This window comes from Pipra filicauda, unplaced genomic scaffold (genome assembly GCF_003945595.2).
Source record: "Pipra filicauda isolate LSUMZ 115617 unplaced genomic scaffold, ASM394559v2 scaffold241_size1546129_pilon, whole genome shotgun sequence".
NCBI lineage: Eukaryota > Metazoa > Chordata > Aves > Passeriformes > Pipridae > Pipra > Pipra filicauda.
The window spans coordinates 1,009,769-1,036,552 of NW_024104356.1; the positions used below are offsets into that span (position 1 = coordinate 1,009,769).

The 26,784-nt window shown below is 51.7% G+C and overlaps 2 protein-coding genes across 9 annotated transcripts in view; both read left to right on the top strand.

Moving 5' to 3' along the window:
* The window catches only part of STK36 (serine/threonine kinase 36), a 16,085-nt gene extending 12,409 nt beyond the window's left edge, over positions 1 to 3,676 (top strand). For all 7 annotated transcript variants that reach the window (XM_039381803.1, XM_027734728.2, XM_027734726.2 and 4 more), the window contains one exon: positions 36 to 3,676. In XM_039381803.1, coding sequence (XP_039237737.1) covers positions 36 to 200 — 165 coding nt within the window. In that variant the 3' untranslated portion in view covers positions 201 to 3,676. The remainder of the gene's footprint in view (positions 1 to 35) is intronic.
* Positions 462 to 26,219, top strand: TTLL4 (tubulin tyrosine ligase like 4). Of its 2 annotated transcripts, none has more exons than XM_027734736.2 (19): positions 462 to 530; positions 7,366 to 8,640; positions 9,282 to 9,391; positions 9,828 to 9,891; positions 11,591 to 11,715; positions 12,107 to 12,217; positions 12,766 to 12,842; positions 13,480 to 13,674; positions 13,758 to 13,840; positions 14,889 to 15,017; positions 15,613 to 15,735; positions 17,243 to 17,341; positions 17,872 to 18,006; positions 18,744 to 18,881; positions 20,792 to 20,894; positions 21,431 to 21,641; positions 23,790 to 23,860; positions 24,454 to 24,536; positions 25,340 to 26,219. In XM_027734736.2, the coding sequence occupies exons 2-19, from the start codon at positions 7,388 to 7,390 to the stop codon at positions 25,479 to 25,481; spliced, it is 3,252 nt and encodes a 1,083-aa protein (XP_027590537.1). In that variant the 5' UTR covers positions 462 to 530; positions 7,366 to 7,387; the 3' UTR covers positions 25,482 to 26,219. The 2 variants fall into 2 exon arrangements, with proteins under 2 accessions (XP_027590537.1, XP_039237739.1); XM_039381805.1 differs by lacking the exon at positions 462 to 530 and adding an exon at positions 6,463 to 6,504.
* The last annotated feature ends 565 nt before the right edge of the window (positions 26,220 to 26,784 follow it).

Below are 26,784 nucleotides of genomic sequence, written 5' to 3' on the forward strand. Positions count from 1 at the left end.
GGTGGGTGACTCCTGTTCTTCTCCTGGCTCCGCAGGTGCTGCTGTCCCTCGGAGCCCCCGACAGGTTGGCCGCGCTGGCTGGCGGCAGCCCCCGGCCGCCTCATGCCCGGCATTGCGAGGAACTCCTTCGCCGGCTCGCAGCCGTGCCCGGTCCCGCGTGTCCCCGCCGGCTGCCGCCCGGCACCGGCGCCGAGCGGTGACGCCCGGGCATCCCGGCACGGCACCGGCGCTTCCCTCGTCCTCCTCGGGCCCCAGCCCGACCTTCCGTGGAACCCGCGTTGTCCGCCCGAGGGGGACCCTGCCCGGTCAGCTTTATCCGGGGCGCCCCCCGGGAGAAGCCGGTCTTGGAAAAAAAACCCGCCCGTTCCTTAAGGAAGCGCCCGTTTCCCGGCGGCTCCCGGGGCTCGCTCCGCCGCGCCGCCAGGGGGCGATGCAGCCTGCGGCGCGGGGGCTGCCGGGAGGTGTAGTCACGTGGGCCTGCCGGCTCCCCATGGTAACGGCGGCGGCGGGTCCGGCGGGTCCGGCGGGCGGTGAGTACGGCGGGGCCCCCCCGGCACCGGGGCCCTGCTCCCCCGGGCATGCGTGTCTCCCTGAGTGCCACCCGCAGGGTCCCTCCACCGGGCCATACTACCTTTGGCCCCCCGCTGCCTTCCTCCGCCCCTCCTGCCCCACCACCGTTCCCGGCCCCCGAGGAGGCATCGTGCTCCCTCCCGGGTCTCCTCGCGGGGCTGGCCGTGGCCTTGTTCCATTCCCCACTCGGGAGCACTCTGTGGCGGGAAATGCTGGGGTTGGCGGCCTGTCAGGCCGTCCTGGAGCAGTACAGAGCATCCTGGTAGCACCTTTGGCCTCAAAGACTTTCACTTGAAGAAATGAGACACAGAGCGTATTCCCCGGGCGAGTGGCAGGGATTGAGTAGAGCTGGCTCCCCAGCCAGCCACAGCCTCAGGGAACCTCTCCAACGGCACTTGGAGCAGCTGTGAGGCTGGAGCTGGGATTGACCAGGTCGGAGTGGGGCACTGGGGCAGCCTGGCTGTTCGTCCTTCCATTGGGGTCTTGCCTTGACAGCTCTTGTGTTGTAAAAAGAAGCCGATGGGTCTGACAGGCGAAAGGCAGAGCTGAGTTGAAACAAGCCTGGAGTGTTTCCTGAATGCCTCCAGGGTCTGGGCTGAGAATGAGGGGCACAGGTGTGTAAAGCCCTGTAGCACTGTTCCAGCCTCCTGTCACCCTGCCTAGCTGGGCTGTGGGTAGCTCATGGGAGGCAGAGTTCAGCTCCACATCAAAACCCTACCTCCATGACTCCCTGAGATGCTACTTCTCTTGCTCATTGTGGTATGTTGCTCACTGAACAAGCAGGTGACATCTAGTGGCTTCTGAACAGTTTGTGGGAATTAACAGTGAATTGTTGGTCTGATTAGAGTTTTATCTAATAAATTTTCCTTGATTCTTAGTGTTTGTACCCAGCAGATAGTAGCACTCTGTTCTTGCATTGCTGCCTTGCTGCAGTCGTTAACTTTTGTGTTAGGTGAAGTTTGTTGATACAGATTGGCCCCTCCCACTCCTCACTCATGCCTGGGGCCCTTCTCAGCACAGCAGGGATCACATTTTGAGGAGGAGCTGAGGGGACAAATGTCACTGTCCCCAGATAATGGTGCCTGCGTGATGTCGTGTCACCGACACAGGTCGCGCACTTTGGCTGCTGTGCCATTCTGGCTGGGTGTCACTCCTTGGCATTTCCTAGGTTTGTCCCGGGCATCAAGTCTGTGAGTATTTGGCAGCTTCTTCTCAACTTCAATCTCTCTTTCTTCTCCACTCCTGAGCTCTGAGAGATTGCTGTATGGAGTGAGGTTTTTGCAGTGCCTCCAGAGGAATTTTTCCCACTCCTGTCATGGACTTGGAAGTGTCCTCAGCATATATTTGAAAGACAAACCTGGGAACCTTTTTTTCTGGTTGTAGATATGTTTCAGTAAAAAGTATCAAGAGCAGAGGATGGACAAAGAATTTATGTGTTTTGAACTAATTGAGTAGTTCTTGTCTCATTGCTCTGTGTTGATATTTTATACTTGTTCCACTCGCTCAAAATCTTCCACTTTTATTTCTCTACTAAAGGCCAGACTGCCTAAGACCAGACGGAGCTGTGCTGACCACCTGTCAGTTCCTGCACTGGTGGCCAAAGTCTTCACAAGTCTTGCTGTGTAATTCTCCTGTACTTTTTCTCCCATCATGAAACTCAGTTGCTGTCCCTTCAGTTTGAATCTTCAGGAAGGGGCTTTAGACCTCCTTGGTGAAATGCTGTTAAACACCCCATGGTTTAGCTTGTCGCTTTTAACCCAGACTCGCTTCCCTACTCTTGTTTTACACTGTGGTACAACTGGTCCCATAGCCCATACGATTAGAAAGAATAAATCAGGGATGGGAGCAAGGACAGGCACTTCCCAGCTTCACTGCTGGAGAAACAGAGCTTCGTGGTCCACTGTCATTGTGCAGCGTGTCCACTTTGGGGCCTGGGGAATCTGCCAGGGAGAAAAGTTGATATCCTTGGGGGATTCCATACCCTGCACCTTTTGGCCTTTGCTATGGCCCGCACACTGTCTGGTCACAGCCAGGTCAGCCCTCCTGGTGTGAGCACTGAGACAGCCCTTTATTTTAGATGTCCCTGGTGCACTCTCTCCATGGCAAAGCTGCAGCCCTGGATTGTCTGCCTAACGATGCTGGAGTCCTTCACATCATCTGGCACTGTGCTCCAGTGCCCTGAGAGTGGTGGGAAAGTCCCTTGTGAACTCAAAGACAAGAGCCTTCAGTCCCCAGCCCAGCCTGTGTGTGCATGGAGGGAGGCATTTGCTGCAGCACAGGGTGAGGTCGTGGCTGGATTCCAGCTCTTCCACGGCTTGGTCCAGCACCCTGCTGCCCCTAAGGAGGTCTGCCTCCACCTCGGGAATGGGAGTGAACACTGGAGCTGTTCTGCTTAGGTAAAGGCTCATTTTGAGCAGCCATACACTTCTCATACCTCCTTTATTCAGTGTGGAGTGCAGTTCAGCACTGCAGCTGTTGAATGGAAATTACTAGCCCCAGCGCAAATTCTGGGCACAGATGTAATCCTAGGATGCAGGTGGAATTTGCTGATGCATCCCCATAGTGGGTGGTTTCTCACTAGTATCTTTTGACCTGAGTGGCCAAGCAAAAACTTGTGGTCTTGATTAAAAGAGAAATTGTCATCCTCTTGTTTTGCACCCAAAATGTGGTTCTGCAGGATGATACCGGAGCTGAGAGGGAACAACAGTGCTTAACTGTGTGGCAAAGCAGCACAACTGTTGGTCCCTGTGCCACTGGCATTTTTGTGTTGGCCAAACTGTCTCTGAGCTGTTTTGTCCTCACGGATGACTTCTTGTGGCCAGCAGAACCCTTTGCTCTTCAGCCTGAACTTGTGGGTGAAGTTGGACATTGCTTTGTCTCAGTGTGTGACTGCACTTGAGGCAATTTGTTTCCTGGAGCTGATGTAGGGGAGGGCTGTTTCTGTGCTGTTGAAACAACAAGTTTGTACCTAGCTACCAGGTATTGGAGCAACTTTAGACACTCAATCAGTTGGTTTCAGATCAATGGTGTTGGACTTGTTCAAAGTTTTAAATTTTTTTAAAGGGGTACAAACCCTTATTTTGAAATATATTCATTTTAAAACCTACCTGTTTGGTGTTGTTGTTAACTTGCTTGTTCAAGCTTTAAACAAAAGCCCCAGAGCTTCAAGTGAGGAACTTGGTGTGAACTTGAGTCTCATTTAGAAAAACATGTTATCCCTTTTAATCATAAAGAACAGAAATTGCACCCTGCAATGGCATAGAAAACAATAGCAAGCACAGTTGTCTAACCTCCCCTCCTTGTGACTTTGGGCTATGTGAGGCTGACAACCCGTTATCAGGTCAGCTCGAAGCGCATACATTTGCAAGCTCTTGTTATTTTAAGTGTGTCACCAAGCTGAGTTTAAAATAACCTCCCCAGCCAAACTCCTGTGACACCCGGGCTCTTATGATCTTGTCCTTTCCTGTTAGGAATGGGACTGCAGAGAGCTGCCACAATGCCATTAGGGCAGCACATGCCACAGTGGGGCTCGGGCTGGAAGAAATGATTTTCACTGACATACGATGGGGTACACAGAGGCCAGGGCGTGTGGTGGCCCTGTGTGACCCTGATGTGACATTTGCACAGGCTGTGGCAGTGCTCCAGCTGATGCCCTGAAGCCTCTGAGCAGGCTGTGCGGCAATAAAAGGTGCTAGCAAAATAGTCGTAAGCAAGTGCAGCTGTACGGTCACTCCAACAGTGACAACTTTGGCCTCTATATTGTGGGTCAGTAAGTCCAAGCCAAAATCCATTAATTACTTGGTTGGGTTTGAATTCCAGCCTGGCCAGTTTATCCTGGGGTTTTCCCAGCTCATGTTTCTACAATAAAATTCCAAAGTGTAGTTTTACTGCCGTTGTGAGCTGCAGAATGGACTCCAGCTCCTTTGCCATAGGGTTGCGTTGGCAGAACTAGAGATTGCATCAAGCTGTGACCTTCTTCCACCCCAAAACTCTGACTTGAGTTAAATGTAAAGGGAAAACTTCCCTGACTGGTAATCAGCAGGGATTTCCCTGAGGCAGATGATGTTTTTCCTGCCCAGAGCCACAGAGATGTGGCAGCTGCTGCCCTGTTGTGGCCATAGCCTGTCATGTGAAGGTGCCTTCATCTCCACCAGTTCTCCTGGACGCTCAGCAGCTGCTTTGTTGCACTGTCCTTGCAGAGAGCATGGGAGACGGTTTGCAAGTGGACATAAGGAGTGACTGTGCTGGCGTGCAGGTGAGACAGAAGGGTGGATGTGGGGAAGCACATGGGGCAGAGGGGGAAAGACAAGGCGGCATGGGCTGATTCTGCTGATCTGGATGCATCCTCACCTGCTCCATGTGGGTGCATCTTCCTTTCATCCTTCCTGCCCCGCTCTCAGAGCTCCTGTGTCTCCATGGGGAAATGCTGGTTACTAACTGTTGGCTGGCACCATCCTCACCTGGAAGCTGTACTAAAGGCCCTGCTTCTTCTCTTCCTTATGTAGGCACAGCTTCCAGCGCACTCCTACCCTGTGTTGACTGAGCAAGTCCATGGCAAAACTGCCCCGTAGAGAGACAAGTTCAGCATGTTCTCCCTGTGCTGCAATGAGGCTGGGCTCCAGGCAGTGGCAGCTGAGGCCATGCCGTTGCCAGATTTCCACCCCAGCAGCTGCAGCTGCCAGCAGTACCCCTGTGTCTGTGCTGGTCACATCTGTGCCGCTGTTGGCACTTACTCCAGATCAGGGTCACACAGGGCTTCTGGCATTTTCACACCTGTGTGTAAGCTGACTGTAAGGTTCACGTCCCTTTTTACAGCTTCATTAGGCCCCATCACTTTTTATTTTTACAGTGGGATGATCCACTGATAGCTGTAAATCCGGGTGGAGATGAGGCACAGATGGCTTTCACTGCAGGCTGGTTCATTTCACTGCAAGGTCATTCACAGCCGGATGAGAGCACAGGCGGTGGCCAAGCTGGCAGGGCATGTTGTGATGCCCCAGTGACAGTCCCATCTAAGCAGAGACACCAGGAACACTCATTCTCCTTGAATTTTAATTTGCTCTTTCACACGTAGTTCATTGGTGTGCTAGGTTCGATTTGTGGTTTGAGTGCGCTTTTGACCATCCGAGGGGGTAGCGTGTGGAAGCTGAGCTTTGCTCCCTTGGCTACTGGGGGAAACTTGAGCCGGGCAGGTGGTGGCATCTGAGCCACAACTTCTTGCGCTCTGTGCTAATTGCTGTGAATGTCACAACACAGCCAGGTTTGCTGCTGGGGGCAGATTGGGTAGCAGTTGAATAGTGAGGTACATCTCAGTTGTGGGATTCCCTTCCCCTTGGGACTTGGAGTCCCTCTGGGCTGCAGCTCCCATAAGGATGCAGATGTCCTGTCCTCGTCAGGAGTTCAGTTTGACTGTACAAGTGCTAACAAGCAGTGCAGCCCTGTGGGTATGGAGTGGCCCTGGAACCTTCCTTGCAGAGCTTGGCACGGTAGCATCTCTCCTTGAGAATGTGTAGCTCCTGTGTGATCCTGCATGGGGTGTTCCATATTGTACAGCCTCTTGCTGAGATGCTGCTGACCTGGTATGTGCTGGAGACTGAGTCTGATTCACAGGTTGAGGTCTGGCAAGTGTAGGTCTGTCTGACCCAGCCCTGTGGTGGTGAGAGCTGCTATCACAGTGCTACAGAGCAACCCCAGGGTCTCCAAGCTACACTTTAACTGCTGTATCTAAGGCTTGACTTTCAGGTGAGACAGGAGTGTGTATGTGTGTTGCAAGAAAACCAAGAGGATGATGGTCGATGCTCTGCTTACCCTTCTTTTTATACTTTTTCTTTTTTTTTTAAAACATGCAAGCATATGAGAGCTGGAAGGTGGAAGAGCCAGCCAGCCTGCTTGGAATACAAATTCCTCTTGCAGCTGTATCCAGGGGCCCTCCAGGCATGTGTTAAAGCAAGACAAATAACTGGCTCATGGTTTGTTTTCTCTTTCCCTTCTCCCCAGGCAAGAGGATGTTGTGGGTGTGGTGCAATAGTTCATTCTAGGAGGATTCAGGACACTTACGTCTGCAGCTCTGTAGTCTGCCAGTTGCTCCTTGCAGGAGATTTTTCTGTAGGACTGCAGCGGGGAGGAATATGAGTGCACAGCACTGCCAGTCTCTGCTGGAAACCGAGGTGGTGATGTTAGAACAGCCCTGCATTTGCTCCTTGCTGCCTTCTCAGCACTGAGCTCTTTAGGGTGCCCTCAGACCTCACTGAGCCTTTCTCTGGTGTTACAAAGGTGAAAAATGTTCCTTTTAAAAGCAGGGCTGAGGTTCTCACCTAGGTGTGTAACCTTGGAAGCTGAAGCTTTAAGGAATGGGGAGAAAAAAAAAGCAGACGTTTTGATGCTTGTGGTGGAGTCAGGAGAGCTGGTAGTGGAGCATATGGTGCAGCCTGGAGACACAGACCTGTAAGAGTGGGCTCCAACAGCTGTGTGGGTCCAAGGCAGGCAGCCTCTCCTTGCAGACAGGGCTGCTACCCCACGGCCCTGGCTGGCAGTCAGGCACCCCTGCATGTTTGCAGGGTACAAGCTTTCCTGCAGATGTCCCTCTCTGCAGTTTCCTTTGCATCCTCTGATTTCATGTGAGATGCCAGCTCTTCTTTGACTTGGTCTGGGGAGACTCTTGGGGAGCTCAGCAGATGGAGATGTGGTTTTCATCCTGCAGGAAAAGCAGCTCACCCTGCTCTCCTCATGGTGCACTGGGCTGGGTGCTGTGCCTGACAGGGTAACAGTGCCTTTTATGCCATTTTCTTGTTTCAGGCCAGCAAAGATGCTGCTGTAGATGACTGACTTGCTTGTGCCTCACGTGCTATGGCTCTACATGGCCTCTTCAGGACCAGACCATGCTAATCTGGGCCCCAAACAGGAGAAGAGTGTTGGGCCCAAGTCAGGCACCCTTCTGGCTGGGAGACCTCAGCCGTGCTGGGCCTGGCGCCTCTCTCAGCAGCAGGCGAAACCCGCCTGGAATTTAGAGAAGAGGTATGTGAGTGCTTTCCAGGATCGAATCCTGCTGCCCTCAGGGATCCCTCTGCAGCAATCCTGCTTCTTGTGCTCACCGTCACTATGCCACGCACAGCCCACTGAAGACAGCCTCCAAAGCCCTCCTGGCACTGCCTCTGCCACGGGAAGGGCAATGTCTTCCTCGCTGATGGAACCCTGCCTGCTTCCTGTGCTGGTGGAGGAGCAGTCTGGGACTGGGGTCAAAGGCTCTGCCCTCAGCTCAGGTCAGCAGGCTGCCAGCTCCTATAGACCAGTGCTCAATAACAACTCCTTCCTACGTCCAAGCAGTGCTAAAGTGCCTTTTCTGCAGTCACTGGAGATCAAAAAGGTGGAAAAACCCCACAGTTCTCCTGCTGCCTCATGGCTCCACTCTGGGGGCAATGGAGACAGCTTCTCTAGCAGCCTGATCAATGGAGCGGTGACAAACAGTGACCTTGTGTTGAAGAAAACCATGGTCCCCTCCCTGACCCTTGTGCCAAGCAGTGCTGTCCTCAGGAAGGACCAGTGCTCATGGCAGGACACTCAGAAGAGAGTTCACAGCTCAAAAGAGAAGGAGCCGGAGAAGAGCCTCTTGAAGGCTGTGCAGCAGCTAGCCAGTCAGGCTGCCGCACGCAACGGCTTTGGGTGCCAAGTCAGAAGTTCTGGCCTTACAAAGGTGGGCAGCCTGTCCAACTGGAACAGCAGGAGGAGGCAGCACGTCGGAGCGCAGCTCACCCCAAAAGACACTATTGCTCCTCTGAACTTGGAGCGGGGGAGCCATCGCCTTAACAGTAACTCGAGCCTTAGGGGCACCAGTGGTGCCGTTGCCTGCACTAACCGTGTCAGCGTCTGTCCTTTGGCCTCACGTGCTGGTGCTCCCGATGGCAGCTCCGACTGCCGGCTCGTGGGCACGCACAGCCCGCGTGCGGGGAATCAGGTGGTGAGAGCTGAGCCTCTACACCTCGCTGCCATCTCTGAAGTGACAAAACAGATGTCCACCATTCAACTGGAAAAAGAGAAGAAATGGGTCCAGGCTGTTGTCCAAGGAAAGCTTGAGTAAGTAGAGGCAGGAGGAGGAGGGAGGCTGTGGCGGGCTGGGCAGGGCTGGCCATTGTATCTGTGTGTTTTGGGAGAGGATGCGCTGTGGGCGGTACAGGGGTGGCTGTAAGGATTACCATGGGCTGTGTCCCTGAGCAAAACCCAACTGTGGCATCCTGGTGTGGGGGTAGCCTTCCTGCTACCCCCAGCTTGACACAAGCCCTTCCACCTTCTCCATCAGCCACAGCATGGAATTGCTGTATGGTGTTTCTAGTTTGTTTTTCAGTCAGGGGCCCTGCCTGCAGTGGCAGGCTCTGCAAATATGTTGAGTGAAGCCTGCTGTCAAGCCAGGCTTTCCTAGTCAAAGACATGGGTTCATAAAGGAACACAGAGCTGATGCAAGGACATGGAGCTCCTGCTCTCCTGCTGGGAGAGGGTGTCCTTGTGCCTCTTGCTTTCTGGCTGCTCTGGAACATGTTTCTTCTCAGGGTCCTCTCGGGCCTTTCCATCTTGCTAGCTTGGGATGAGTGCTTGCACTGGAGAGGGCAGTGCTCTCACTCCCCTGCCCACACTATCTCATGCTGCCTCATGAGCTTCTGGGTTTTTTTGGCCCCAGAAAGCATGTGCCATTCCTTCTGATGTGATGTCCTTTGTCCCAGTGCCACTGTTGATCAGTCACTGCTGGAGCCAAGCCATCCCCAGGATGAAGCAGAGGAAGAACTTCCTGATGGCCTGGACGAGAGCTGCAGTCAAGAGGAGGATGAGGACAGTGAGTGCTGGTTCCCCTGGGAGGGCTCTGCTCCATGCCTCAAAGTGGGGAGTGTGGGAGCTGTCTGGGAGCTGGGGGTGAGCACAGCTGTCCTCCTGTCTTACATTCATGCTGTCATTTCAGGATGTGCTGAACCCAAAAGTGATGTAGCAGCAAGGAGGGCAAGGGTTCCTGCACGGGTTCCTCTGGGGAGCAGGCTAGGGCTCACCACTGTCCTGGTACAGTGGTTACTCATCTTCTCTCTGTGTAGGGCTGTCAGCTCTGCCCCTTTCCCTGCTTTTTACAACACCAATTAGTGGTCAAAACCCAAGATCCAAGGATTTGGGGCAACTGGAAGGCTCTGTCCTCTGGAGCATTTGTTTTCTCTCTTCCCTTCCTAACTCTGTGTGTGTTCACTCCTCACGGAGACAAAACTTGAGTTTGTTCCTTCCTGCAGGTGACTCGGATGCTTCCTCTGTTACTGATGTGTCATCCAGTGGCTCCATGAGTCTTGTATCCAGGTTAGTAGCTGTAAATACTGCATTGAACTTGGCATATTTATCCAGGCTTGTCCATCTTTGCCCTCCCTGGTGACAGAGGAAATGTGTAGCATGTGGGATAATGGAGACAAGGTAGCAACAGACTTCCCAGCCAACGTGAGTTTCCTTGGTGCACTGCAGGCCAGAGCTACTTCTCTGGCTACAGGCAGCAGCCTGAAAAGTGCTAAGTGTGCATCCACTGCAGCAAAACATGGGTCTTAATTTCACTAGCACTGCCAGTTCTTGGGTTAGGTTTACTGGATTAAACTGTGCTCTTGCAGTGTCATTGCCTGGCAGATGAAGCAGAGTGGAAGTGTCCTGGGCCAGAGATTGCAAAAGCTTCTTGTGGTCTTGTGTCTCAGCATTGCATCCTAGAAACAAGTCCTGGAGCCTGGGTTTTTCTTTAGCCTATGTGAGGATCTTTCTGTGGGGAGGATTGCTCAGCCTGTGGTCATCTGAGCCCTGCCTCTGTGACTCCTGGCAGACCTTTGTGTGACCTTTTCTTGCCCATGCAGCAACAGGAGCTGGTTTTGCACTATGGCTGCCTCAGGCTTTGCTGTCTGCCCAACAGCTTGCTGCTTGCTATCATGTCATCACTAACCTGGGAGACAAGCAAGGCTTCCTGTGAGCAAATGTTGAGCCTCAGGGTGCTGCAGGGCTCTGGGTGGGCATATTTGGTTGTGAAAGTCCTGCAGAGGTGATGTAAACTGGCCCAGCAGCTGTTTCTGGCAGGATGTGGCTGGGTGGCCTCTGGGGCAAATAGGGGAAGCAGGGCTTGGGCCAAATGCCTCTTGCAGCAAGGAGGGAAGTATGTTGGCCACTTCCTGTGTAGGTTGTGTGCTGGACTGGCCTTGAAGCCTTTGCAGCTGTCTCCTGCCTTCAGTTTGTTGTGGGCAAAACCAGTTTTGTGCCAGAGAATGTTAATTAATATAATCCTTTGCCAATTAACAAACTTGAATATTGATTCTGATACTGAAAAGACAAAAAAATATACATAAGGACTTAAGGAAAACACCCCTTCTTCCCCCATCCTGGTTTCCAATCCCTTTGCCACAGACTACGCTCAGTCCCTTTAGTGAGGCAAGGGGTGGCCTGCGAGACTGGGTAGACAGTGTGTTGTGGTTCCTTTTAGTTTGCTGCTCTTTGTTCCTCAGTGATTGCTCTAGTGTGGCTTCTTGCACTGGCTGCAGTGACATATATTTGAATGTATGTTCACTGCAAACTTTACTTTTCGCTTCATCACCTTAAAACCTTAAGAGCTATGGTACAATTTCTACCCTTCCTTCCCAGTGTTGGGGCTTGCTGTGTTAAGATGTACATACAGTGGGTAAAACTCCAGCCCTCTTCCCTGCAACACACCAAAACCAAGAGGTTACAACAGCTAAATCATATGCATTACAATCTCCACTCCTTGTTCCTATGAACTAGAACTTTGTCGTGTAAAAACTTCCACTCCTTGCCCCAGCAAAACACAAACCTCACAGTGCTTATTTGGTGGGTGCATTCATTGCAAGCTCGTCCCCTCATCGCTGCAGGCTGGGTTACTGACCCTAATGCCCATTGCTTGTTCCACATTATGATGATGGTGCAAATTCCTGATCAAGGCTTCTTCTGGCTTCCCCCTTCCTCCCTGTGATACTTTTCACCTTTAGCCAACTGCCACCTGCTTCATCTTTCCTAGGAATTGCATCAAGTGCCTGGCCCAGCCTGCTGAGGCTCAGGAAAAAGTGCTCAAACCAGCTCTTGTCTGCAGTTTATTCCCTAATGTGCCTCCAACTATCTACTTCAGTACTCGGGATGAGACAGGTGAGCCAGGGTCTGTTGCCACACAAGGTGAGATTGGGCAGCCCGTTAATTAGGAAGCAAGCAGTGCCAGCACACAGCCGGGAGCTGGCTGGAGTGGCTTCCCTTCACCCCTCCCATGATGAGACCCAGCACTGCTCTGTGGTCCAGAGGACTGGAGTAAATTATACTGCTTCCATAGCCTGGAGCATGACTCACGCTGCCACTAAATTCCAGTGTCCTGGATCTTCCTCAGCTATGGAGTCTTCTGCTCCATGCTAGTTCTGCAGCGGGGGCTACGCACCCTTCTTTGCAGGCCTGGTACCTGTGCAGCAAATCATAAGAACCTCGCAGCTGTAGAAAACCCAAGTATTGTGTTTGTTTTCCTTCAGTCCTTAACTTTTTGCCTTTCTAGTGGAAAAACTGCCTTGGGAGCAGAGGAAGCTGCTGCGATGGAAAATGTGTGGAGTCACACCGAACATTGTGAGGCAAACTGTTTGCAGGTCCCACTTCAGAGTTAGCACAAGTAAGTTGTGGGTAGCAACACTGTGTCCTTCCTCGCCTCCAGTCTGTGGGCCTGAGAAGGCAGAGTGGCTGGGAAAAGTAGAGCAGAAGCAATACAAGCTTGGTACTGCAAGATGCTGGGTTCCCATTTCTGCCTGCCTGACCTGCAGTACCCAAGCTCTGTAGGTCCTGGCAGGGCCTAATCTCCGTCTTGGCTCATCCCTGGCATGGACCACAAGAACTTACTCCTGGGCTGTCAGAAGCTGAGGCAGCATGTGGGGCAGCTTTGCTCTGGCTTGCCACTGCAGGGAGGCTGGCCATCATCTGGTGCCAGCCCCAGCACTGCTGCCCCTTGTCCCCATGTGCTGAAGAAGAAGCCATCCTCTCTGACCACAGCCAGAGTTCTCAGGGTTGGTAATCTTGCAGTAGCCAGTATGAGTGCTCTGTGCTATAGCTGTGCAGCATCCCTGGCACGCTTCTGCCTGCCCCAGGAGATGGGGTGCTGGTGGGTTGAGAGGGTGTTATGGGTGGCAGCATGCTTGGTATTGGACTTTTCTGTTTTTCCTACAGAAAGCAATGACTGGCTGGGTTGCTGGGGCCACCACATGAAATCTCCCAGCTTCAGAGCCATCAGGGAGCACCAAAAGGTAGGGGATGTTTTGGGCTGACTTCCTTCACATGCATGGAGAGTGTGTTGGAAACAAATTGGGTGCCCCTCTCCTCAGGGCCAGGTGTTTGCTGTGCAGGCTGTCCCTGCAGTGTCCCTTCCAGAACTGGGAGAGGATCTCAAGAGGAAGGCACAGCTTGGTGAGCTTCTCTGCTGTGGCTCTTGCACAAACTGAGGCTGTAGCCAAATTGTGTTCACTTGTGAGCTTGTCTAAATTTAGTTGTTGCTGCTTAAAGCAGTCCTTCCTCTGGCAGAATTGAGAGGTAGAGGCAGTGCCCTCTCTGCCAGTGCAGCAGAGGGGATGTACCTAATTCAGATCACAAAACAGTCAGGTGTGGCTCATGCTTGGGGAGCCTGTGAGGGACCAAAGGTTTGGTATCTATCACAAGTACATGTTTGCTCTGGAGAGCTGTGATGCTCCAAACCATGTGGTTTGTCCCTACAAAGCTTCAGAAGCTTCAAGTGGAATCAATTTGGGTGCAGTCCTGGGAGAGGAGCGAAGAGTGTCACCCTGCACTGGATTCAGAAAGGACGTATCCTCTGGCCAGGGAGTAGGAAGGGGCAGGCAAGGAGCTGGGGAAACAGGGAGACATCATAGCATCTGGGTTCCTTTCCAGCTAAACCACTTCCCCGGCTCATTTCAAATTGGGAGAAAAGACCGTCTGTGGCGCAACCTGTTGAAGATGCAGGCTCGCTGTGGGAAAAAGGAGTTTAACTTCTTCCCTCAGTCCTTCATCCTGCCACAGGACATCAAATTACTCAAGAAGGCGTGGGAGGAAGGAGCTAGCAGACAGAAATGGATTGTGAAACCAGTAAGTGTAAAGCAGAGCTCAACCTTCTGTCCCATTGTAGCTGCAGGGAGAAGATCTGATCCCTTCTTGTTTGTGTTTTGCAGCCAGCATCAGCAAGAGGCATTGGTATCCAGGTCATCCACAAATGGAGCCAGCTCCCCAAAAGGAGGCCGCTGTTAGTACAGAGGTGAGTGAAGGAAAAACCGTGGTTGACACACAGCCTGGGACCTTGTAGTGGCTGGTCTCTCTGGCCAGTTCTGGGCCGATGCCACTGTATGGCAGAGCAGAAGCATCTGATTTGCATCTCAAGACTTCTCTGGAGACTGCCTGGGTGTCCTGCTGCTGGAAGTCTGGCTCTGTCAGCTGCAGCTGTCAGTGCTGCTGTCTCTGCGTAGATATTTGAGGTCTCGGATACAAACTGACTTCATGAGCTTTCTGGAGCTTCTATCTGGCAGGTGAACAGCTTTGGCTCTGCTGTGATCTGGCTCCTACTGCTCTCTACTCTGTGGTTTGGCATATTTGGAGACAAACTTTATCCAAGTCCCAGGGAAGAGGTGGCAGTTGTCAAAGATTTGTTCTTATCCAAGTTAGAATGGTTCAGTAAGAACCTCAGTATGTATAGATGTTAGTGAAAGGATTTTCTTGAATTAACAGAGTTGTCAATCTTCTTCCCCTTCTGCAGAAAAATGGAATATCTTGTCTTGGTTCGATGCTGCTTTCTGGGAAGATTCTTGAGGGCAGGAAAACTGTGCAGTTTTTTTGGCAGACAGGGAACTGCTATGTTTGCTTGTTTGTTCTCCCTGTCCACTTCTCATGCAAAGTGATAAACTTTCCTATGGGAGATCATGAACTTCTAAGATGAATAATCAAATGATTTGGATTAAAATATCCAACTGTTTCTGCTCACTGTACCAAACCATCTGTGCTGTACTGCATGTCTTAGATGTTCCTGAATACTGTGATCAGTCTTGTGGGTGTGGAAAAACTACTGTGCCTTAGAGCTGGGGAAAATCTTTTCAAAATGGAACTGAACAAAAGGGAACACTGCTCCTGTGCTGTGGGAACTCCCCGTGCATAGGAGAGCTGCTCTTTCTCTCATTTTGACTGTGATGTGATTAACTTGGAAATGCTGTGCAAAAGGACTTCTACACTGATCCATTGTTTTACCAAGCCTTCTGAGTTGGGGGTTAGAGATGTTCCTGCACATGAAAATCATAACTTACTTGCCTCTGCAGGTATCTGCACAAACCCTACCTCATTGGCGGGAAGAAGTTTGACCTGAGGATCTATGTTTACGTCACTTGCTACGATCCCCTCAGGGTCTACCTGTTCAAGGATGGATTGGTTCGCTTTGCCAGCTGCAAGTAGGTTGTGCAGGAGAGTGGTGCTGGGGCTGCCTTGGTGCCAGGGCATGTGTGGCTGTGGTACCTGCCTCGGCTGTGGCAGGAGAGGGTCATCCCCTAGATGGTGATGCTCAAAGCTATATCTTGCTTGCTTAAGAAGCAGAGTGGAAACACACGAGGTCGTTGCAGGTGACAGTGTTGAAAGGGAATGTGAGAGGATGCTGCCTACATCCACCTTCCCCAATGCAAGATGAGCTCAGTGTAAAGCAGTCCTTGAAACATACTGTCTGTTCTTCGTTCTGCATAAAAGCTGGCACACCAGAATCTGAGATGTTTCTTCTAGTTTTCATTATATGCCTCAGACTACTGCAGTTCCAGTAGTGCTTCTGCTCACCGATGCTCTGGCCTTTTCTTAAGGACATGCTGTGAGGGTGGGATTATGTTCCACTGTCCCAAGGAAGCCTGTGCTGTCTCATGTTTTGTCCATGAACTCTGGGCCTGTGGGGTCAGAGAGCTCCAGGCAGCAGGACTGGTGGGTGGCTGAGAGTGGTCTGAGATGGACCTGGGGGCAGCCAGTTCAGTCTCAGGCTGCTTGTGCTCCTATTACCTCTTCCAGGTACTCCTCCTCGATGGAGAGCCTCAGCAACAAGTTCGTGCATTTAACCAACTACAGTGTGAACAAGAAGAACACAGAGTACAAGTCCAACTCGGATGAGACTGCTTGTCAGGGACACAAATGGTAGGTGCTGCTTTTAGGGCACAGGGCAACTCTTTATATTTCCTGTTAATTCAGACTTTTTTCATTATTCCTACCCAAAAATTGAACTTGCTTTCTGTATCATCTGCTCCCACTGGGGAAACTGAAAGAGGAGAGTGATTTTAGCATGAGTTACTGTCAATGGAATGTGGATGGTCTCCGTGCCTTGTGACTTATCCTGTCCACTGCTGCTTGGGCTGTGGTTGCTGTTCATCCTGCCTGTGTCTGTGCCGTTTCCTGCTTCCAATGCTGCAGTCATCTGTGTCCATTCATTCCTTTGCCCTATTGTGGAGGCAATGGCATGTGGTTAAAGCAGAATCTGATTGGTTTTGCTGTCAGAAATTGAATGGGTAATTGTGATGCTTAAATTGGCTAGATGGAAACTTCTGCCCATCTCACTCTTGACTTCCCTCTGGAGCCAGAGAAAGGGACAGCCCTGTTGCAGAATGTTAATTTATGTGCGCTCAGCGTGAATAGGAGCAGTGGTGCCATTTCTAGGCCTTTGGAAGGAGGGCTGCAGTCTTGCAGGAGTTCCCATTCCCTGCTGTCCCATGGGTGAACGGGTGCAAGCCCCGGGCACTTGCCTCTGATTCCATGGTAGTGTTTGAACTCTTTTAAAAATAGTGCACGGTAGAGTTCTCAATTCGCAGCCTGGACAGGGCTACTGCACTTCAAAGGGAGTTGCAGAAAGTGGTTTGCTGTGGTCAGATTGCTTTCTCAGGCCAGGACATGCTGCACAGTGGTCTGTTTCTCCACTTTTCTGTTTCTCCACTTGGGACTTTTAAGCAGTTTGCTCCCTCCCAGCAGTTGCAGTCACATGGGGGTGGGATTGTGTGGGTTTGCTGTACTGCCATTGCAAGTCAAAGCTGGCTGCTCTCATGTTAAAGATAAGTGTGGCTGTAATCCACTCCATCTTGTATGCAGGAAGCATGACCTTTGGATTCCTGGCCATTAGCCACATGCTCTCACTTGAGAAATATCTGAGCATCCTTGGCTCAGTGTCAGGGTAGCTTGCAGCATTCGATGTAGTGTGGAAAACTCCTATAAAAGCAGAGATGCTCCCCCATACCATCTTGTTCCCCACATTTTTCAAAAATTTTTCTTGCCCCGAAGCCTCAGTGAAATGGCTTTAGCTAAAACATTTTCAGGATCTTGCTGGATTCCTGCTGAGCTGCTTTGCAGTGCTGCGGGGGAAGGCCTGCAGGAAGGGGAGGTTTGCTGAGGACATGGAGGGGGAGGGAAGAGAAGATGTGGGCCTGACTTACCTTGCTCATGTGCTAATTTGAGACCATGCTGGGACAAATTTATGTTCCTAGTAGCTTGGGCCCACAAGACAAGGGGCCACGCTGGGGAGGGCAGCAACTGAGGGGCTTGAGGATGGCAGAAGGATGGCTGTGCCAGGGAAGGGTGTTGTCAGGGCTCTCCTCTGTTGCTTTCACTCCTTTCAGCAAGGGGCTACAGAGCTACCTCCTTTGCTTTCTCTCTCCAGGGCACTCAAAGCTCTCTGGAATTACCTGACCCAGAAGGGAGTGAATAGTGAGGCCATCTGGGAGAAGATTAAGGACATCGTTATCAAAACCATCATTGCGTGAGTCCTGGCACCCCTTGCTCTGTGCCTGGCTGTGCGGTGCACCCCGAGCCCTCTGGCTTTCCAGTCCCCTCTCAGCCTGGTCCTTTTGCTCTTAATTGAAATGGTATCACCACTGTTGGCTTCAGTATTTCTATCTGGATTCTTCCTCTCATCCTGTTACGTATGCTCATGCTGCAGTGGGTAAATACACCTTACATTTCCTGGGCCTGCCTGCAGACCAGGAGGGTGTGGTATGCCCGGTGCTGCCCAGCTTGCTACCCACTCACCTGCTTTGCCAGGGAGCCTGACAAGAATGGTCACTGGTGCAGAATGAATCTTGTGTTCAGCAGTCCATGCTGCCTGATCTGCAGTGCTGGATCCGTATGCAGTGCAGCAGTAGCAGTTCACAGGCCTGTGTCCGTCTCTCACCTACCTGATCCTGCAGCATGTGGCTGCATTATGCTTCCAGAACTGTCAGCATGTGCTGTGAACAGCCAGACCTCTGCTGTCTGACTGTTGGAAACAAGCATTTCTTCCTTGGCTTGCAGATCTGAGCCGTACGTGAACAGCCTTGTGAAGATGTACGTGCGCCGACCATATTGTTGCCATGAGCTGTTTGGGTTTGATATCATGCTGGATGAAAACCTCAAGCCCTGGATCTTAGAGGTCAATATTTCCCCAAGGTAAAGCAGATTCTGAGCTGCAGCAGAGTGAATAATGGCCTTCCCTTTAACACAAAATGAGTTTGGTTTGTGATGTCCCCTGTATCCTGTGCTAAAAGACTGTGGGCTTTGAAGCCTCCCTCTCCAGATTGCCAGAATGAAGGTCCTCCCTTCATGTTGTAAAAGCAACATCCATCTGCAGCTCAGAAAGCTTTGTTGGGCATGCTCCAGCTAGAGCCAGGGAAGAATATGTTAAAAAAGGAAGGCCAAGAAGGAATGTGTCACGTACAGAATGGGTGATGGCAGAGATTTCTTCTCTGCGTGGGCAAAAGTGATCAGCGATTCCACTGCCTCATGCACCATTTCTTCCTTGCTGACAGCACCCAGCCAGGCAGTGTCAGCTGTGCAGACACGGCTGGGAACTGCAGTGTAACTGAGCATGGCCTTTCCTGCTGGCAAGAGTGGATGGGCATGAGCTGGACACAGCCATGGTCCTACACAGGACTCTGGGGATGGATTTGCCTATTTCCAGCAAATTTGGGAAGAGATGGAAAAGTGAACCATTTCTGATGGGGAACTCCCTTTCAAAGAGCTGTTGTCAGGATTTTTCTGTGTGTCTCATGGCCAGCTGTGATGAGGCAAGGGACAGGCTGCTGTTTGTATTCTGGTCAGTAATAACCCAGGGATTGATCTCAGGGCCATGGGCCTCAGCACCTCCATTCTGTCACTCAAACTGCTGTTATGCTTTGTCTCTGCAGCCTCCACTCCAACTCGCCTCTGGATGTGAGCATCAAGGGCCAGATGGTTCGAGACCTTCTCAACCTTGCTGGCTTTGTTCTGCCCAGCATGGACAGCGTGGCCTCAAGGCCAGAGACAAGAAGTAGCTCTACCTGCAGGTCAGCCCCCTTCTCTGTCAAAGAGGCAGGTTTTTTCTTGAGTGATTTCATCTGGGAGGCTACTTAGAGCCCAGCAAATGCTGGGCTGTTGAGAGCCTGTGCTTGCTGGTCCTTCAGATATGGGTCCAAGGAACTTGCATCATTGCCTGGGTATCTGGTTTCTGCGGTCTCTTCAAGGCGGAAGGATTTATGCCCTTTCTGCAGGTCCATAGTTGGAAGTGAGGCCAATGTAATTTGTGCTTGCTCTGCAGTTAGTCAAACTCTCTTGTCTTTCCCCCTGCCAGAACTAATATGATGCTGAGCCTCACAGCCTCTCAGTTTGCTTGAAGCTTCCCTCTCCAGATTGCAGGAATGAAAGTCCTCTCTGCCTGCAAAAGCAGCATTCATCTGCAGCTTAGAAAGCTTTGCTGGGCATGCTGGTTGACTCTGTTGGGGCTGGATCCACTTGCCCTCTGACTTACCAGAACTGATGTGCCACTTCTTTGAGCAAGAGGAGCACCTGTTATTTTGCAAGGGCTGGATTGGTTAGTTCCTTAGGCAGGACCGCTGCTGTCGAAGGCTGCAGACCTATGGGTAGGGGCGTGCACAGTCTTAACCTTGCAGCTAACATGACTGTTTCTTGCATAAGGTTAATTCCTGGGCATGTGTCCACCCAGGCCCCTGTTCCTCACCACAGCTAGGGCTTATCCTGCTTTCAAACCCAAAGGCTAGAAGGAAACCAGTCTGTTCCCTGCAGCAGAGTGGCTGCTGACCATATGTCACTGAAGGAGCAGCTTGCTGGGATGAGCACCCACATGCAGTGATGTGTGGTCATGCCAAAAGATGGGGCTCTTGCCCTCTGTGTGCCCTGTGCCTTCAGTGAAGGGAGAAGCTGCAGCATGGGCCTGTTCAAGATGGGAAGCTCTCGCCAGCTCATCTGCGGTGCTTTGTTCACACACTGGTTTGTGGCTTCCGATGGGGGTGCTGAAGGGCAGGCGTCCTTGGAGGGACCTGCAGGGGATTAAGCAAATCCTTAACATGGTTCGGATGATGCATTACCAGAGTTCTTGCATCCAGGGGCAAGGTTGTTTAATAGTATCTCCTGCCCTGGGAAGGGTATGAAAGGTCTTTTTGCATATGGGCCTAATTCCGGTAGATCTGTATGTTCCCCGAGCACCATGCAGCACAGCCTCGAGGCTCTGCTCCCCCTGTTTGAATCTGCACACAACTAATTACTTTTGCAGCAGCAGAACAAAAAAAGCTATGTTGATAGCTCGGTTGAAAGGTTTTCAAGAAGTATCTCCCAGACTCTGGTATCCCTGAGTGGTTCAGTTGGTGCTTAGAATACTTTAGATGGTTCTTGGTCAGATAGTACAAAGGCCGGGATTTCCCATGGCATGTGGAGCTGGAGTTGGATTCAAGTCTTGAGAGGTCTTGGATGCCAGAGGAAGTTTTTGATCTAGGAGTTCTCTTCTTCCTTGTACAGTACCAGTACTGAGTACTTGTACCCCCATCCCTGTGCTTGCAGTTAGGAAGCTGTGTTCCAAGTGCAGTGTAAACAGGAGATCCCCCCAGGCTTCATGTGCTGTGAATCATGTCACAGTGTATCTTTGACCCTCTTGCATCCTATGTGAGTGTGAAGTGATGGTTCACCTTTTGGATGAAGGAACACTGAAATGCCTTAGCGAGGAGCTGGCAGAGTCCTCCCAGTTTCCCTGCCCACGGCCTTCCTGGGTCCTGTGCTGATGGACACGGCTGTGGATGCGTCACTGATCTTGGAACTAGTGAAATCCTTGGAGAAAGTGTTCTCTCCTCCATGGCATCTTTCTGAGGGTGTCACTGCTCTCTCAGAAATTGGTGAGAGCAGGTCTGCCATAGCAGGGCTTTGTCTTGTTTGCTTAAATGCTCTACTACCTCTCTTGTGTTCTCAGTCTGGACAGTGCTTTGAAAGAAAAGCCCAAGCCAGTGTCTGAGCATTTCAGAGCAGAGAAGATGAAGCAGGCCTATTACTCGATGCAGAAGATACCTGACCAGGTATGAAACATTCTCCTTTGATACTTGCACCATCCTCCCAAGCCCTTGTCCCCACCAGTCCCACAGGTCTATCCCTGGTCCCTCTTCATATTGTGTCCCTCTCTGAGGTCAGCCAAGTGATGGGGCACACTTAGGCTCCAGTGGGTTACAAGATCACTGATCAGAAATAAATTGGGTTTGCTTAAGCCAATGTCTCACTGACTCATTTGTACATATAAATAAGTGTGTGCTGAGAGGCACATTGCCTACCAGTCCCCAAAACAGAGCCTGAGCACTGCCTGTGCAGCTCTTATAGCCTTTGCCTGCTGACCCTATGCAGGTTAGCAGGGCTGCTGGCCTTGTGTGCCTCCTGGCAGTGTGTGTGAGAGACTGGGCTGCAGAACTGGGGATCTCTTCAGTTCTGTGCAGTGTTGATGTTATCACTGAGCCTAGAGTCCTTCAGTTTCCATGGGACATGTGCCCCAAAGAGCTCAGACACATGGAGACCTCTGCTTGAGAGATACTTCTCCCTGACCCTGGGTTGCTCTTGTCTGCAGGATTTTTATTCTTCTGTCTTGGATACCCTGACCCCAGATGATGTTCGCATCCTGGTGGAGACAGAGGATGAGTATTCCCGGCGTGGGCAGTTTGAGAGGGTGTTCCCCAGCCACATCTCTATGCGGTACCTGCGCTTCTTTGAGCAGCCTCGTTACTTCAACATCCTGGTGACCCAGTGGGAGCTCAAATACTACTTGAATAGACAGAAAGGTAACTTCCCTCCTAAAGCCTGACACAGCCACCTGAGTCAGGCAGGCTGCCTGCCGGCAGTCGTGGGAGGCTTCTGAGCTACGCATGTTCAGAGGGAGCTGCCTGCCTGCACACTAACCAGTAGGAAAAGTGTTACCCTCCTAGACTGCTTCAAATATCACAAAAAGCTTATTCTGAGTTGAAAAGAGGTGATGACTGTTCGGCACCAGCACTTCTAGGTGCCTTGGGGATGAAGAGGCTGGGATTAGCTACATCAGCCTGTAGCTCTGGCCTCTTTTGAGAGAGAAACAGCTGGAGTTCCTAGCTTTGCTCCTTACAGGTGATCTGGGAAGGGAAGGAAAAATTTGGCCTATTCCCTGGTCTCCTGCAGCTTTCTAATTGATGAAAAATTGTCAGCATGCAGACAGAAATTTTTCCTAAGCACTAGAAATCTAGCTGACATTTCCACCTTTCCAGGACATAGTTCTGTATTTTAATAAAAAACATCCTGTAATGAGGTGGCTGGACCAATTCCTTCTCACCCAAGGCTGTCTCTGTCACGGTAACAGTAGAGGCTGTTTGGGAGAGAGAATCCATGAGGTCTAGCATGATGGATTAGTGGACAAAAAGAAAGAGGCTGTGGCTCAGGGCTCTCTGTCCAACATCTGATCTAGTTGGATAGGCTTCTGCAGGAGCTGGCCCTCCACTGTGATGTCCGTATGTGTGCTCCCAGCCCGGCTGTCATGCAGAGAAAAAAGAAAAATGCTTTTGTCCCTTTTCACTGGTGTTAAAGCAAATATCAAAGGGGTCAGTAACAGTCTTTCACAGGGAGATGGAAACCTCATAGCCCTCTTCAGCTGCATTGTCAGCATGTGTCATACTTTGCCTCGCTAATACCTTTGCTGGATGCTCTCCCGTCAGCTGGAAGGAAGATCCTGTCATCATTCTCACTGAAGTGCTGCCCAGAACTTTGTAGCTTAGGCCAGGGTCCTGGGTCAGTGCTCCAGCTTCCCCAAAGCAGCCCAGTGAGCGGATTTACTCTCCCCATTCATTGCTGTTCACCTCTGAGCAGAACCCAACTTCCCCTGTCCCCTTCCTGTTCCCCTGTGTTCCATGCCTTCCTCTCACCCTAGCCAGCAAGGTGCAAAGCCTGTGTAGGTGCACAGGCTGAGGACAGGGTGTCCAAGCTGCCCCACTCCCCTCAGCCCCAACACATGTGTTTGTTTTTTTTTTTTTACAAGATTCTGGGGCTTGCTGACAGGTCACTGAGGAGCAGAGTTTGGACAGCAAGGATTTCTCCTGTAGCCAGGACTGGTATCATATAGCAAACTACAGTAATCCCAGCTGGACAGCATCAAGTTCCTGGCCATTGCTCTGCTGGTTCTTAAATCTCAAGGCACCTTAGCTTCTGCTATGACCTGAAGGCTCTTGAAAACAGGACGGGAGCAGCCCTGGGTTTCTCAATGTTTTTGGGTTATTTCTGGTCAGTGCAGTCGAACATGTGACTCTGTTTCAAGATGACCTCTCTGTGCTCTGGAGCACTGTGCCTTGTGTGTGGTGAGAGGAATGGTCCCTTCCCGTCACACCAGTGATGAGCTCGGTCCCACTGTCAGGGATGGAGACCAGGTCTCAGTCCACATTGAGCTCTGGATGAATCCCTGCAGGGAGGAGATGATACACTGGGATGCTGCAGCTGATCAGTGCTGTGTAAGGAGGAGGTTACCTGAGCTGCCCTCCTCTGGGAAAGAGGCCGATGACAGCAAAGCTGCTCTACATTTGTGTTGTAGGAACTTTCACCGGTGCAGCCCAAATCAGGTGCTGCTGTTGGCAGGCACTGGGCTCAGGGGGACAGCCAATCTGGTCTAATTTGGCAAATCTTGTGTTGCCCCAGTTTCCCTGTTTCACTGAGACTGCTGCATGGAGTGTCTTGGCTCCCTGGGAGGAAGGCAGGCACTGCAGCAGCCCATGTGCTGGTGTTTGCTCGTACAAAGGGTGAACGCCCTTGATTTACCCCATGTTTGCTGGCGGTCAGGCACGTGTTCAAGTAGTGATTGCATAGCATGTTCTGCGTGGTCAGTGCAGCATATTTACATGCTTCAAGCTGGGAAGGCTTAACTCTTTGCAAACCTGGCTGTTCATTCTCACTTCTTGTCTTCTGTCGCTTCCCAGGTCTGGAGCTACTGAAGAACTGGTGTGTCAAAGGGTACCACACTGGGACAGGGACAGATTTTGCCCAGATGGTGCGTATGACTGTGGGTAAGGTAGTCAGAGAGGCTTGTTTGCCTGCCAGAGTTGGGTAGAGAGCCTGCTTGTTCTGCTTCCTCTGGTTCCTGCCTTACCTGTTTACCTCCTCCTTCCCTCTTTGCCAAGGCCTCTGGGAGTCTGGAAAAACCCATGCTGCCCTATTTCCCATTCCCAGTAACATGAAGTCATGAACAGTATATCAGATCTACAAGTATTTTGCATCTGAATATCCTTGGGTGCACTGGGTACAGCCCTACATATTTGGCACCTGGCCTGCCCTTTAGTCTCTTTGCGAGGGAGTCATCTCCGTCTGTCACTCTTGTGCCTTACAGCACACTGATGCACTGAAAGAAACCCACTCTTGACCTCGAGATGCTTTACTCCCACTTTCAGCAGAGGGATTCATTAGGCAGAGAGCAAAGACTGCTCTGTTTGCTATTCTTGGAACAGTCTGGTGGCAGTGACGATGTGCGGCAGAGGCAGCTCTAGCTGAAGCTCTCTAGGGCAGCCTATGGCAGAGCATAGCAGGCTTGAGGGATTTTTGCCATGACTTAAATAGCCATTCTGTTGTCTTTCTCTCCTCCTGTAGTGGTCATTGCCAAAGTCTTTCTTCCTCCAGAAGAGTAGCATTCAATCTAATGGCTTCAGCAAACTGGAACTGGGCAGACTGGGGTAAGTTTGCACTGGCCGTGTGTTCACAGTGTGGCTTTAGGACTAGTGTCCTTGGAGAGAACTGGCAGCAGGGAAAGTAGCTTTGTTTAAGGGAAGAGGAGCAGGTTGGTTTGCAGGCTCTGAAGCCAGCTTCAGCTCTCTGGAGAGCCAACTGGTGGGTCTGGCATGATGTCTGCGTAACTGAACATGTCTCCTTGGCACTGTGCGCCCAGCTCAGATGGGAGTGAAGCCCAGAACAGCCAGATTGAGTAATGTTCAGGGCTGTCATGGTCAGGACACGCTGACAAGATGTTCCCCTGATAGGGAACTGTGCCACTTCTGTGGGCACTGATGTGGTTAGCAGTGAGCAGAGGCTCTCAGCTGCAGCATAGACTGGGGGAGCAGTGAGGCCTCGAGGTCTGCCTCATTCTGCCAGCTTCCCTGAGCAAAGCTGGGCTACTGGCCCTGAGAGCTTCCTGCAGAGAGGTGAAGGATAGGGTCTGGCTGAGCCAAAGTGGAGAGGAGGCACACCCCTTGTCTCTTGTGGTACGGGAAAGGACATCCATGTTCCTGTAGCCAGACCAGGATGGACTTGGGTTTACATTCAGACAGGGAGATCAAGTTGTGGTTCTGAAGTCCCATCAGTGTTTTGGATATCTGTTGGGGTGAGTGGTGCTGCCTGGGATGGGAGATGGAGTAGGTGAGCCTGGCAGCCCTATCTCTGAGTTTTGTGTGTCATGATACTGCAGATGAATGTCGCACCATGGCCCTTTTGGTCCTTTCTCACTGTCCCTAAGCAGCATAGGATCTCTTTTCTCCTGCAGTACACACCTCCCTTCAGCTGGTGAGGACCTTACAAGATGCCTGGAGCCCAGCCCTACTCAGAGCTTACCTCTCAACAAGTGCACTGGTGGAGCCAACCAGAGACCTTCTGGCTGCCTCTCGGACACCGCCCTGGTGATGTGAGCAGGCAGCCACTGGGGACACATCAACCTACCTCAAAGGAAGAGATGGGAGCTGGCTCTGTAGAGCGAGGACTGTGGGAGCTCCTTGCACTGCACATTTGTTTGCGGGGCTGTTTTTGGAGAGGGATGTTTTACTGGGCAAAGAGGAGAGCTGTGTGACTTCAGCTCTCAAAACAAATGGCAAAGCCTGAGGAAGTGGGGTTTGTCAGGCCTTTGTCCTAGGCTGCTTTTAAATCCTGACATGGTGGTTTATCTGCTGCATGGGAGCTGGCTGAGCCTGCCCTTCTTGTCCCCAACCAGCATAGGCTGAGCCCTTGGTTGCCTGTGTCTCTGTGTCCTGAGCTGCTGGCAGCCAAGTGTGCTCTTGCCCTGCTGCAGCCTGGGCCCTGGAGAAAAGTCCCTTATCAGTACCCCACTCCTCTGGAAGGAGCAGGGCTTGGGACCTTTTCTGAACACCTGTGCCAACATCCTGCCCTAACCCCAGCATCGGGCCCTGGGGGATATCTCAGGCTTGCACGTTGCTGCTCAAGAGACACCATGCGTAGCAGCATGGCTGCAGTTTATGGGGACAGTAGGGCTGCTGGAGATGGAACATCCTTCAGCCGAGCCCATCAGCTCTCTGGTGTACCCTACAGCATATGTGTTCGGACTGCAGGCTGATGCTCTTCTCTTGGACTCTGCTCTCTATTTTCCATTTGTTTCTCAAGGATTTTTATTAAAGTTTAACACTCAACTGGTCTCCTTGTTCTCATATGTCTCTCTTTCCCTGATCTCTTCGTGTCTGGGATGCAGCTCAGCTCTTCCCACGGGACTTCACTGGGCTCTGGACAGGGTAGCTTTGTGCTACCACCCCCCTTTTTCCCTGTCCTTCTCTGAGCACGGGTAATTCTTGCTGCCCTGGGGGGCAGGTTTGTGTGCCCCCCTGTGTGGAGGAGCAGCTCCCAGCATCACTGCCTTATGTCCTAGGGACTCTCCTGTGGACCTGTAACCAAGGGGAACAGAGCAGTCCAGCCTTACAGTAGGAGGAAGGGTTGGATGCCTGTACAGGGTTACGTTGCCCCAGCCCGCTAGCTGGATGCTGGCCGCTTGGGCAGGTTGTTGGGGACCAGAGGAGATGCTGAGCTTCTTGTGTGGGCCCTGGGGCTTACAGAAAGCCCTTCCTTCCTCTCTCCTTGCAGCCCCCCGTTTCCCGGCACTGGGCCCTGTTTCTCCAGTCTCCTTGGTGACAATCTCATCTCTCCTCGGCTTCTCTCCAGCACCTGAAAATAGCCTCCGAAAGTGGAGATGCCTGCTCCCTTCCCTGC